Source organism: Labeo rohita, chromosome 9 (assembly GCF_022985175.1).
Source record: "Labeo rohita strain BAU-BD-2019 chromosome 9, IGBB_LRoh.1.0, whole genome shotgun sequence".
NCBI classification, from domain to species: Eukaryota; Metazoa; Chordata; class Actinopteri; order Cypriniformes; family Cyprinidae; genus Labeo; species Labeo rohita.
Window position 1 is genome coordinate 40733764 of NC_066877.1, and position 12532 is coordinate 40746295.

Sequence of the window (12532 nt, forward strand, 5' to 3'; positions counted from 1 at the left end):
AACCCATAGTCGGTCATCCTTATCTTAAAGAGGCAGTTCTGCAAAAAAATGGAAATTGTCATTCACTCACCCTCATGTTGTTCCCAAACCCATATGAATTTCCTCCTCCCGTGGAACACAGAAGATGAGACATTTCTCAGAATATCTTCTTTTGCGCTCCGTAGGAGGAGAAAAGTCGTTCAGGTTTGGAGTGACGTGAGTGGGAATAAATGATGATTTTTGGCTGAACGATCTGTTTAAGCAGTGCTGTTTTCTAGCACAGATGCTGTCGTGTGTTTTGACAGATGATGAGATCTGAAGATGAACTCATGATCAGCGTTTATGACGCTGTTAAACTTTTTGAGTTTTTCTTGTGGAGCTATCAGCAACGAACATCTGCCCTCTGACTGAACGCACTGTTTTTTTGTTTTTTTTTCTTCTTCAGTGTGTGTCAACTGTTTTCCTTTGTGTCAGCCAATGAAGCATAAGTTTTAGGTCACATGTCCAGAGCCGCTGCAGACACGCATGGAGCTTTAGGTGGCGCTGAAACACTGAAAACTGAATAACGGTCCAGCATGGATGTGTTTGCCTCCACACATGCTGAACACATGACTACACATCAAATGTTACACACAGATATCCACATTCATGCTGTCTGTGTCAAACACTCTTCATTCCAATGCTCTTCAGTCTCATTCTGTCACATGTGTACTACCGTCTGACAAAGTCAACATGTGCTCATCCGTCAACAGTAGATCTGTGCTTCACTGTTTACTGAAGCCCTGATCTCTCTCCAGTCCTGCTCTCCACACCTGAACTGGCTGTCATCTGCATGTCAATGTGTGCATTAATCATCTTTTCATAGAAATGGTTAATTATAATAGAGTGTGATGCTGTTGTGTTTGACTCAAACACTGCTGTTGTGACGTCTCATGTCAGCGTATGACATACACACAGATATAAGCTCGTTCATGTGGTGTTATATATGATTCACAGCCCCCAGAGAGCTGGTGGTCATGTGACCTCAGTGTGAGGCTCTGATTGGCTGGGAGTTTGTAACCAGGCAGACTCACACATGCAGTCGAGCACAACTCTCACAGACAGAGAGGGAACACAAAAAAAACGTCTGTAGAAACTGCCGGATCGTGCTCTATCTCTCATGCACTAGCTGTGTTATTAGTTCTGATATTCAGTGATGCTGATCACATGCGCATGAGGAAACCTCTTATTTCAGGTCTGTGTCAGAGAACAGCTGTGAATGTCACTTTTCTTACTCGGTTTCCTCACTCTCACTCCCACGGCATCCCATAATGATAATCACGCCCCAAATATCTCATCCTGATGATGAAATTCATGTCAGTACACTGACCGCAAATGTTTGTCCAGAAACGCATAACAGTGCTGAAAGTCACACAGTTTTCCTGCATGTGTCATGACACGTATGGATGTCCAGCTTGAGAAAGAGCCTCTTACGGTCTTTTCAAGTGAGTTTTTAAGGAATAAGGGCTTTAAAGGGACAGTTTGCCCAAAATGAGAATCCTCCCTCATGTTTTTTCTATTTTGTGTTCCAGTTTGTTTAAATAGCGAAAGAAATAGTGTTTTTTCAACTTTCCAAGAGAGAATAAATTAGATTGATAATAGCAAAAGCATCCTGGTTCCTAAAGCCCTTTATTTGTGCTTGCGGAGGTTCTGCAGGATCCTCTTGTTCAGAAACATCCTTAGAGTCTGGATTAGGCAAAATATACACCAGGGTTAAGATTTACAGCGAAGCAGATGAAACTCGCTGCTATGGTAACTGTCGTTTTCAGAACACACTCTTAGTGGTTCACCAATCATAGGGCGAACCAATCTCAGCACGTTTTGTGTTTCGGAAGGAGGGCCTTCATTGAAACAGGAACTAAACTGTGTTTGAGACTAGGAGGAGAGCTGCTGCAATAATGTAAGATATGTAAGAAAATGTATGCACTTTTGGTACACACAAGAATGAAAAGCTATTCTTGTCCACACCAAAAAACAAAACAAGACTTCATAAAAGCGCATAATTGGACCCCTTTAAATTGGGCTTTTACTGATGTATGAACATACACAGCGCTCATCAAATATGGGGATCAGAAACTCAACCGTGCTGCTTTCTGATGCGTGAAAACCAGTGAGGATCAATCTGTCAGTGAATGATGACCGTCCTCATGTTTGGGTGAACTGACTGTTTAAGAAGCAATGAAATACCCCAATACAGGAGTGGATAGTACTCTCCAAAAAGACTGAAAAAAAAAACAATGAACAGTGGAGTGCAGTCGTAGTTCCCGAGGGTAAACTCGGGCTGAATGTTAAGTTTTCCTAAAGTGCCTCTATTATCCTTATCCAGTAATGCCTTGTGCAGTGTGTAATACAGCTATATGTGTACGTTATTGTCTCCCAAAAGAAAGAATTGGCTCTGTACAGCCTGAATGAGTCGTTAGTAATTCGAATCCCACTTCTGTGACTGCTACACATCACAGGGTAACACATTTGCCTAATTCCATGCTGTACATTGGTAGGCCACAAACAACTTGACTCCGCCCACAAATGCGTAATTTTACTGACGACTGCTTCTTGGGAGTTTAACACGGGATTCACAAAACACTGCACAGTACTTGGTTCGGTTTTGAGCAGCTGGCTCCACTGAATCACAACCTGTAAGTGTAATAAAAATAGATATTTATATATTCTTAGAGCTTTCAATATATGCAACCATGACAGTGGGCGTATAATTTCTGGCTCGCGCTGTACGCGGTAGACCGATCACAATAGACTGGGCCATCTGACCAATCAGAGCGGAGTAGGCTCACAGAAAGGAGGGTTTAGAGAGACTGAATCATTGAACTACTTTGAACGAGTAGCTTGTGAATCGCTGGAAAATGAGTTGATATTAAATGCATATTTTGAGAAAGTGAAAGCTTTTTTTTTACCTTGCATGCTTGTAAACCTATTGTAGGAGACTCCTGAAACGATATTAGGAACCTTAAAGATGGCATAATGGGGGCACTTGAAGGCACAGCTGGGTGAATAAGGCTTGCGGAGCACTGTACAGAAGACATTTCAATTAAGTAAAGATCACGTTCCATGAAGATATTTTGTAAAATTCCTACTGTAAATATATGAAAACTTAATTTTTGATTAGTAATATGCATTGTTAAGAAGTTTATTTGGACAAATTTAAAGGTGATTTTCTCAATATTTTGATTTTGTTGCATTCTACATATTCAAATAGTCCTATCCTAACAAACCATACATCAATGGAAAGCTTGTTTATTCAGCATTCAGATGATGTATACATCTCAATTTTGAAAAATTGACCCTTATGACTGGTTTTGTGATCCTGGGTCACAAATGCTTTTGCTGATCATCCGATTCTTTACAGTTGAAACTAATGATTATATAACTGTTAACTGATTATTTGATTACTTATATTAATCATTTATTTGCAATTTTTTGTACTTTTAAAATTGTATTCCACATCTTGTTGTCCTCCAAAATCACAAGGATTGAAGGCTTTGAAAACAGATATAGTGACTGTTTCTATAAACATTACACTATTAAACAAAAAAGAAATGAAGTGAAGGTTAGAGGTCAGAGGAACAGGTTCACTCATCTGAACATAGTAATTGTATTACATTTGGTTACGTCATTACAATCATCCTTTTACAAATGAAGAACTTGAAACCTACATATAATGTCTAACAATAAATATTTGAGCAAAATATATGTTTTAGTCAGAATAGTTGCGGTCAGTGTGTGAAGTGAAGTCTGTGAAGTTTACCAAAGACGTGCTTTCTGTCAAGACTCAAGACTTTATGCAGAATGGAAATACTTGTGTGATTGTGTGAAGTTATGAGCTGAAGAAATCACGTCTAACAGCACAAATATCTGTCAGATCACCGGACAGGACAAGCTCTGCTAAAGTACACAACCTCAAACTGCTGCTGTTATCCTACATTGGTTCTGGAAACACACAGTGGATAGTGGATGGGTTAAAACAAAAAAAACTTTAATAAACATCATACTTGTGATAATTGTCGCACATGTTAAAGTGCTGTAGGTTTTTATTGGTTGTGTCTATCCATCTATCTATATATATGGAGAGAGAGAGAGTGACACTTAAAACAGTTAAAATCTCCACCTACAACTAATGTTTGACAATAGAGATTTGACAAAAAAGACAATATTCAAAAGATTCTGTTATGATTACATATCTACCAGCAGTAACTTGCGATACCACATAGAGGCTGAATTTGTGTGTCATAATGCCTCAGCCGGTGTATTTGTCATGGCAGATGAATGGTAAACCTGCCCGACTCAAATCTGTCTGTAGTTTGAAGTGTTCAGATGAGCAGAGCCGAGTCTTCTGAGTAAATCAGTCCTTTATGATGACTCTTGTTTAGCAGGATCAGTTTCAGCAAACACATCTCAGCAGGTCCACCCCGTCATCATCCAGACAATCGCTTGTATACAATACAGATCCTTTCAAAGCAGCAAACAGAAATAAAGGGAAAATAACAATCAAAATCATCACTTTCTGCTGTAAGTAAAGCAGCTCTACAGAAAGCAATATCAGCCGTTTAATATTTCTGCTCATTATTTACAGAAGAAACACAGGAACAGCCAGAGAACAGAGCTGAAATTGTGAAAACCAATAGGCGTAAAGGTTCGTGTAAAACAGGGGTAGTCAAAGTTCGGTCCTAGAGAGCCGCAGTCCTGCAGAGTTCAGCTCCAACCCTGAAAAAAACTACGTTTTTCCCATAAGAATGGGTGTGGTCAATCTTACGGTGTGTTCCACATCCAGCTATTTTTAGCTGTACAAAACAGCTCATTTTGCTGCTTAATATTGCAAATTGGGTTGTATTATCTTTATTATGAACACACTGGTTTGTAGTGCAAACGTTGTTGTTGTTCTCATTAGTTCCCGAACTTTCCTACTCCAAGTGAAAACATGCAGAAAAGGACAAGAAAATTGATGGCAGCTGTTTTACCAGTAACACAAAGTGCTGTGAATACTGACTGAACGTGTGATTGTCATCTTTACTTCAGTGTTCTTCCATAAGCGTCAGTTGTTTTGTGCTGCTGCTGTTTGTTATATTTCACATTTATACTTTCAGCTTGCTATCTTTCCTCCATCTCATGGACTCAGATGGGTGTTTTTGCTAATAACCTCTGCTCGCTGAAGCCGTGCGTTGGGTTTGACCAGAGCAGCCTGAGCCGCTGATCAGATCACACTGTGAAGCGGTCTGTTGTTTGTGAGTTTCTCTGTGTGAGTCTGTGGTGGTGTCGTGTTTTGTGGCAGGGTTTAGGTGTTCTGCTCTCTTTCCCTCTCTCCAGTCTGATCATCAGTGGACAGCAGCAAAGCCTGCATTGGGCTTCTGGAAAATGACACAAAAGAGAAGGCACTGATGGAATAAACTGTTGTCCTGTTATGTAATTAAACTCTTGTGAAGTTAGGGTGAGGGTTAGGGTTTTGAAGGTTTGATGAAACCTACATGTAAACGTGCACTTGATGAAGTGAAGCAGACTTCCAGAGTAGTGCTGTTCACAGTGAAGAGAACACAGCCCTTCTTACTTTCCAGCGTCAGTCATCCGTTTACATTCATTGTCATTAAACCAGAATAATCTCATATGAACCCTGCTTTCATCCATCTTCATGTTCATTTTTCTCTTTCAGTGCATCCCTACAGCACTATTTAAGTGCTGAAACACACAGATGCATTAGCGTGCGTAATGTCGTGCTCTAACTGTCTTGCTCTGTGTTTTTGATCAGGGTCGACATGTCAAAACCGGACAGTTGGCAGCCATCAAAGTCATGGACGTGACTGAAGTAAGTGCATACAGGTCACAGAGCTCAATGCTTTTCACATCTGTGTGTTTTTATACAAAATGAATGAATCAAACACTATTATGAAAGTGTCAAGAAAGGCACTATGTAAACGACAGAAGCTCAAACAGTGCACATCTGTACTCAAACTCCCGCTGCTGCTTTATACAGTATATGTGTGTGTGTGTTCAGGATGAAGAAGAGGAGATTAAGCTGGAGATTAACATGCTGAAGAAATACTCTCATCACAGAAACATCGCCACGTACTACGGCGCGTTCATCAAGAAGAGTCCTCCGGGACACGACGACCAGCTGTGGGTCAGTCTGACGCTCACGACACACACACGTCTGCACGAGAAGCTCTTCATGTGTCACATTACACACGATATCCACCCCCACAGGGGTCCCAGTGTGATTCACAGCTCAACACGTTTTTATTTCTGTTTATGTTGAATGTGGACTAGATCAGATTCACCTCAAAAGCACTCAAATGCTGCCAGAAGAACAGCAGCCAAATGACACCACAGCACGTTAACAAACTGAATTAAACAACAGCATGTAGATTTCAAGTGTATTCAATGTAGTTAAACATGTTTGAGTCTGGAGCTGCAGATGTGAGCGGTGTTCATGTGAGTTCAGGCTCAGATCAGACTTCAGTCTTTATTTATGACTCAGAATAAACTATAGCCAAACAAGAGGCTGTACAGGAGCTGACTGTAGGTGTGTCGACAGGTGAGCGCTGCAGTCAGGTGTGTCTCCATTCACATAAACTAGGGTGTTCACACTTGAAACTTCAACAGGAAGTGAACTAAAACCAGGGCTTTCGGCAAACCCTATAAACAAATACAACGATTACGAGGCATTGAACAATTGATCAGAAAGCAGAAATGTAGTGGTGTAAAAGTGGTGTAAAAACATTATGCTAACGACCATTGCAATTAATTAAAATGACAGCATAAAAGACCAGCACACAAGACACACATGAACTTTCAGCCTTAAGACTGATATGAAAGCTGATTAAAAGCTCTTTATTCCTGTACTGTAGGGAAGATAAAGCATGTCAAAACAGGTGCTTCACTGCAATCTGCATTTTTAGAAGGGAAGAAAAAACCTGAAGTAGTGCTAATGTTAATGAAATCTCTAGTTGGGAACAATCTTTAGGAAATCGGTTTTAGTCAATTCAGTAAAACACCATTTTCTCCAGCAGGATTTTATATTATTTTATATTTTCCTGAGTGTGTTATTGTGCTGGTATCCTAAAGGAGTAAGTCACTTCCAGAACAAAAATGTACAGATAATGTAGTCACCCCTGTTGTCATCCAAGATGTTCATGTCTTTCTTTCTTCATTCGTAAAGAAATGTTTCAGGAAAGTTCTCTTCTGCCTTTTTCGACCTTTTTACTTCGACTTCGACTTTTCTATGGCTTCTGCCTCTTTGATTTTTTCTTAGATTTTTTTCTACGACTTCTGTCTCTGTCTCTCGCTCGCTGTGATTTCAGCGTCTGTCGTCTCACTAAATGAGGACATAAATACATGAACAGTATCTGCTGAGAGTCACTTCGTGAGCATTTGACCGTTCCGTTTTAGGAAAACTAACATTATATCATATACACACAGAAATGTAAAGGTAGATACGGCAACCCGTCACAAAATTTGATAACAATAAAACATGGTGAGAAGGAATAAAACATTTCATAGGGCCCTAAACATGTCATTTTTGTCAACCTTTATTAAATTGATGTGAAATTGTTTCATGATTTTAATTAATTAGACATGCTCTTTGATTATTAAAATTGAATTTAACCGTTAAAAAGAGTTGAGAAAAATTAAAACGGGAAAAAAAATAAAACTGATTTCATAGGGCCCTAATTATTAACTTCTTGTTCATTGAACTGTTGTATAAAATCAGTATCACATTTGTAACCATGCTGACCTTTGGAGAAACAACAGCACTCTTTGTGTAATATTGATTAACTATATGAAATAGTATAAATATGTACATTTTCTGCCCCCATATCTTGAATTATGTGATCATTCTTAATGCATTTTAATAGACTGAATCATGCGGTGAAAGAGTGCACTGTAGTTTAATCTAACTCGCTAGACTTCACGTGTCGTTTACATGTACTCTAGGTGTGTTTTGTTTGCTTTTCGCAATACACTCCGTAATGTCAAATTGCACATTGTTAAAACAACAATTACGCTGTTATCGCAGATGACAATATATATCGCAGGGCATAATCGCACGCTGACGTACTGAGATGACTTGTCCTACGCACACACACACACACACACTCCCCTGTACTGTACTGTAAATGTGTGTGTTGTTTAGAGAGAGTCTGCAACCAACCTGCGGTTTGTGCTTTATTACTGGCAGCGTCAAAGTGAAAGCTTGCTTTATTTCACACAGTTTGCTGCTGAATTGTCTTCAGTTCCATGTTCTGCGTTGTGCGTGTGGGTATGAGAGAGACGATGTGCACGTGAGCGTGTTTGTGTGTGTCCATGCAGTAAAGCTGTGTGTTTCTCTTGCAGCTGGTGATGGAGTTTTGTGGAGCTGGTTCGATCACAGACCTTGTGAAAAACACTAAAGGGAATTCACTGAAAGAAGACTGGATCGCGTACATCTCCAGAGAAATCCTCAGGGTATCGCACACGCACACACTGATATCACAGCTGATGTTTGCCGTCCAGCCCTCTCACACACGCGTGTTTTCTCTCGTCAGGGTTTGGCCCACCTGCACGCTCATCACGTCATCCACAGAGACATTAAGGGCCAAAACGTGCTTCTGACTGAGAACGCAGAGGTCAAGTTAGGTGAGACGTCCACCTGCTGTCTGTACGTGTCACACGTGTGTCAGTGCTTTGAACTCTTCTCACAGGATGTTCACTGCACTGCTGGAAATCTACACTCGCTCAGGTTTGAGTCGTGTGTTACACAAGAACCATATTGAAGAGTTCTGTCATGCTCTGAGAATAATCAACAAAATCATCTGGTTCTTACCGTTTTTTCTGTTTTCAGTCATGTAAATCTATGAAAATCGCTCTGACGGTTCACATCTAATCAGTAATGATGATCTCAGTATGAAATGTTTAAAGGGAGCAGCGTTGCATTAAACTTATCTAACGACAGCAGCTCCTGCATCAGTGCCAGCGGAATAACCTTCAGTAATCTGTGTGTTATCTGTGTATTTTCTCGCCATCTTGCCACCTCTCATATGTGCAGGTACTTTTCATACGCGAGAGGCGTGTTCCACGTGAACACGGACACGCAAGTGATTGTTGAGGTGATAAATGTTAATGTCTGCTTCTGATGGAGAGGCCGTCACTAAATGGCAAGAATATAAATGAGGAAATCAGCAAGTATTATTTGCATCACATGTGCACGCTCATTTCAGCGATGGACAAATGTGTGGTTCATGGATCTTTCCACATTTGTCCCTTTAATAAGTGTGTAAATGAATCCTTTCGTTTCCTTTTATTTATGTATATATTATAGTTTAGTTTGAAAGGGTACACTCAAACAAAATGAGCCCAAATGAGCCCATAGCACCACCTAGTGTCCAACCAGCGCTAATACTCAAAACCATGATGTCACGTCTAGTGGACAAACATTCAGTCATTCACTTATGGCCTAAAAGGGCAGGATTTGCCTGCTGGATTTGATTTTCTCCATGTTTTTTGGAGGCCAGTAAACAAATGAACACACAGTAGCAGTAGTGACTGACCACACACATCATTATAATTCATATATGTGACCCTGGACCTCACAATCAGTCATAAGGGTCAATTTTTTGAAATTGAACATCTGTGATCTGAGGATGCAAAAAAATCAGAATATTGAGGAAATCACCTTTAAAGTTGTCCAAATGAAGTTCTTAGCAATGCATATTACTAATAAAAAATTAAGTTCTGATATATTTACGGTAGGAAATTTACAAAATATCTTCATGGAACTTGATCTTTACTTAACCCTTGTGCAGCCTTTTCAGTCTTGTTTTTTTGTGATCGTTTCGCCTGTGTTATTGCCAGCTGCGTACATTTTGGCACAGGTGTGTGTTTATTTTGGAATTTTACTATTTCACCTCCATCTCCTTTAATAAGTCTATTTTGCACTATGTGCAAAAAAATGTTACACTCAGCACCTTTTGGACAAAAATGTCCCCATTGAAACCCATTAAAACTGCTATTTTTAATCACAGTGCCACTCAACTATAAAATTATGCTATTTTTGTTAATAGACATTCATTCTGTTGGCAAGGCTTCAAAATTATATTTCTTACCAGATGGTGCCTTTTTCAGGTTTGGGCCAATAAAGCAAATACTCACTATTTTTATTTTTTGGCTTCTGCATATTATAGAGCCAATTGGATAAATAATGCAGCTATAATTGTGTGGGTGTGTTGGTATGGATGTCAGAGTGTGGTTTGTACGTGTGTCATAAAAAAATTGTTTGTTGTTGTAATATTTGAGAGAGAAAAACTCTACTGCAAACCACAAATCCAACCACTGTGTGCACCAGGGGAGTTTTGCTGCCATCTTATAGGGAAAATCTGCTACTGTGCCCAAACAAAATCTTAATGAAAACTCATTTCTTTTGAGATATCAACTTGTTTAGATTAATGGCTTTGATTTTCTAGCAGGTTTAGAGTTCAACATGTTTCATAAAATATATATTTTATATAAAATATAAAATATGCATTATATAAAAGCATTTGCATAAACTATAGCCAGATTCTGCGTCCAAGGATTGGGTCGCCAAGGCCCCCGCCTTCGACCGCCACCCATCCCACAATGCACCGGTCCCATATGGTCCTTCCCGCAGGTGGTGGGCCCACGGGAGGGCGGCCCCACGTCGCTTTTTCGGGCAAAGCCCGGCCGGGCCCCGTGGGGTAAGGCCCGGCCACCAGACGCTCGCATACGAGCCCCAACCCCAGGCCTGGCTCCAGGGTGGGGCCCCGGCTGCGCCATACCGGGCGACGTCACGGACCTATGTTCTTTTTCAGCCATATGGGTTTTTCCTCGGATTCAAGAGGAACAGTGCGGTTTTCGTCCTGGTCGTGGAACAATGGACCAGCTCTACACCCTCTTCAGGGTGCTGGAGGGTTCATGGGAGTTTGCTCAACCAGTCCACATGTGTTTTGTGGATCTGGAGAAGGCATTCGACCGTGTCCCTCGCGGTGTCCTGTGGAGGGTGCTCTGGGAGTATGGGGTCCGGGGTCCTTTGTTAAGGGCTGTCCGGTCGCTGTATGACCGGAGCAGGAGTCTGGTTCGCATTGCTGGCAGTACGTCGGACCTGTTCCCGGTGCGTGTTGGACTCCGGCAAGACTGCCCTTTGTCACCGGTCCTGTTCATTATTTTTATGGACAGGATTTCTAGGCGCAGCCAGGGGCCGGAGGGGGGTCTGGTTTGGGGACCACAGGATCTCATCTCTGCTTTTTGCGGACGATGTTGTCCTGTTGGCTTCCTCGAACCAGGACCTACAGCGGGCACTGGGGCGGTTTGCAGTTCAGTGTGAAGCGGCTGGGATGGGAATCAGCACCTCTAAGTCTGAGGTCATGGTTCTCAGTCGGAAAAGGGTGGCTTGTCCTCTTCAGGTTGGTGGGGAGTCCCTGCTGCAGGTGGAGGAGTTTAAGTATCTGGGGGTCTTGTTCACGAGTGAGGGAAGGATGGAGCAGGAGATCGACAGACGGATCGGTGCAGCTTCTGCGGTAATGCGGTCGCTGTACCGGTCTGTCGTGGTGAAGAAAGAGCTGAGCTGTAAGGCGAAGCTCTCGATTTACTGGTCGATCTACGTTCCTACTCTCACCTATGGTCATGAGCTTTGGGTCATGACCGAAAGGATAAGATCCCGGATACAGGCGGCCGAAATGAGTTTTCTCCGTAGGGTGGCTGGGCGCTCCCTTAGAGATAGGGTGAGGAGCTCGGAGTAGACCCGCTGCTCCTTCACATCGAGAGAGGCCAGTTGAGGTGTTCCGGGCATGTCCCACCGGGAGGAGGCCCCGGGGAAGACCCAGGACACGCTGGAGGGACTATGTCTCTCGGCTGGCCTGGGAACGCCTCGGTGTTCCGCCGGAAGAGCTGGAGGAAGTGTCTGGGGAAAGGGAAGTCTGGGCGTCTCTGCTTAGACTGCTGCCCCCGCGACCCGGTTCCGGATAAGCGGGTGAAAATGGCATTTGCATAAACTTTTTTTTTTTTTTTTTTTAATTTCATTTTTTTTTTACTTTTTCTACTTCATCAGTAATCTGTCATGGGTCTTTTTCAAAATGAGACCAAACTTCAGTCTGTGCTCCCAAGCTTAACATTTTTATGATAGTTTTTTGACATGGACATTTTTGTTCACTGTGGACCTATGTCTAACTTTTTTTTTTTTATTGATGCACAAGGATTAATATTCTAATGATTTTTGGCATAAAAGAAAAATGGATCATTATTATAATACAGGGTATTTTTGGCTATTGCTACAAATACACCCGTGCGACTTAAGACTGGTTTTGTGGTCCGCTGTCCCATATATTGGTGATTTAACTGCTGTTCTAATGGAGTCACAGAGATCGAGTGTAGTTCAGCCTGAGGGTGGCGCTCTAATGTTGATCGTGGCTGAAGCGGACTGACGGCTTCTCTTGCTCTTGTGGTGGTGTTTTATGGCGCAGGTCTTTGTTAAAGGCTCTGTGAGGAGTGTTTCTTCAGTGTGCGGCGTTTCAGGAGGTTT

At 41.7% G+C, this 12532-nt stretch overlaps 2 protein-coding genes across 3 annotated transcripts in view; both read left to right on the forward strand.

Annotated features, from left to right (window-relative positions):
• The window catches only part of map4k4 (mitogen-activated protein kinase kinase kinase kinase 4), a 52194-nt gene that overhangs the window by 13682 nt on the left and 25980 nt on the right, over nt 1-12532 (forward strand). For both annotated transcript variants that reach the window (XM_051118584.1, XM_051118585.1), the window contains exons 3-6: nt 5771-5827; nt 6017-6142; nt 8356-8466; nt 8547-8637. In XM_051118584.1, coding sequence (XP_050974541.1) covers nt 5771-5827; nt 6017-6142; nt 8356-8466; nt 8547-8637 — 385 coding nt within the window. The remainder of the gene's footprint in view (nt 1-5770; nt 5828-6016; nt 6143-8355; nt 8467-8546; nt 8638-12532) is intronic.
• On the forward strand, nt 8644-12288 carry LOC127170557 (uncharacterized). The gene has a single exon (XM_051118586.1). It carries the CDS (start codon nt 11070-11072, stop codon nt 11751-11753), a length of 684 nt encoding a protein of 227 aa, XP_050974543.1. The 5' UTR covers nt 8644-11069; the 3' UTR covers nt 11754-12288.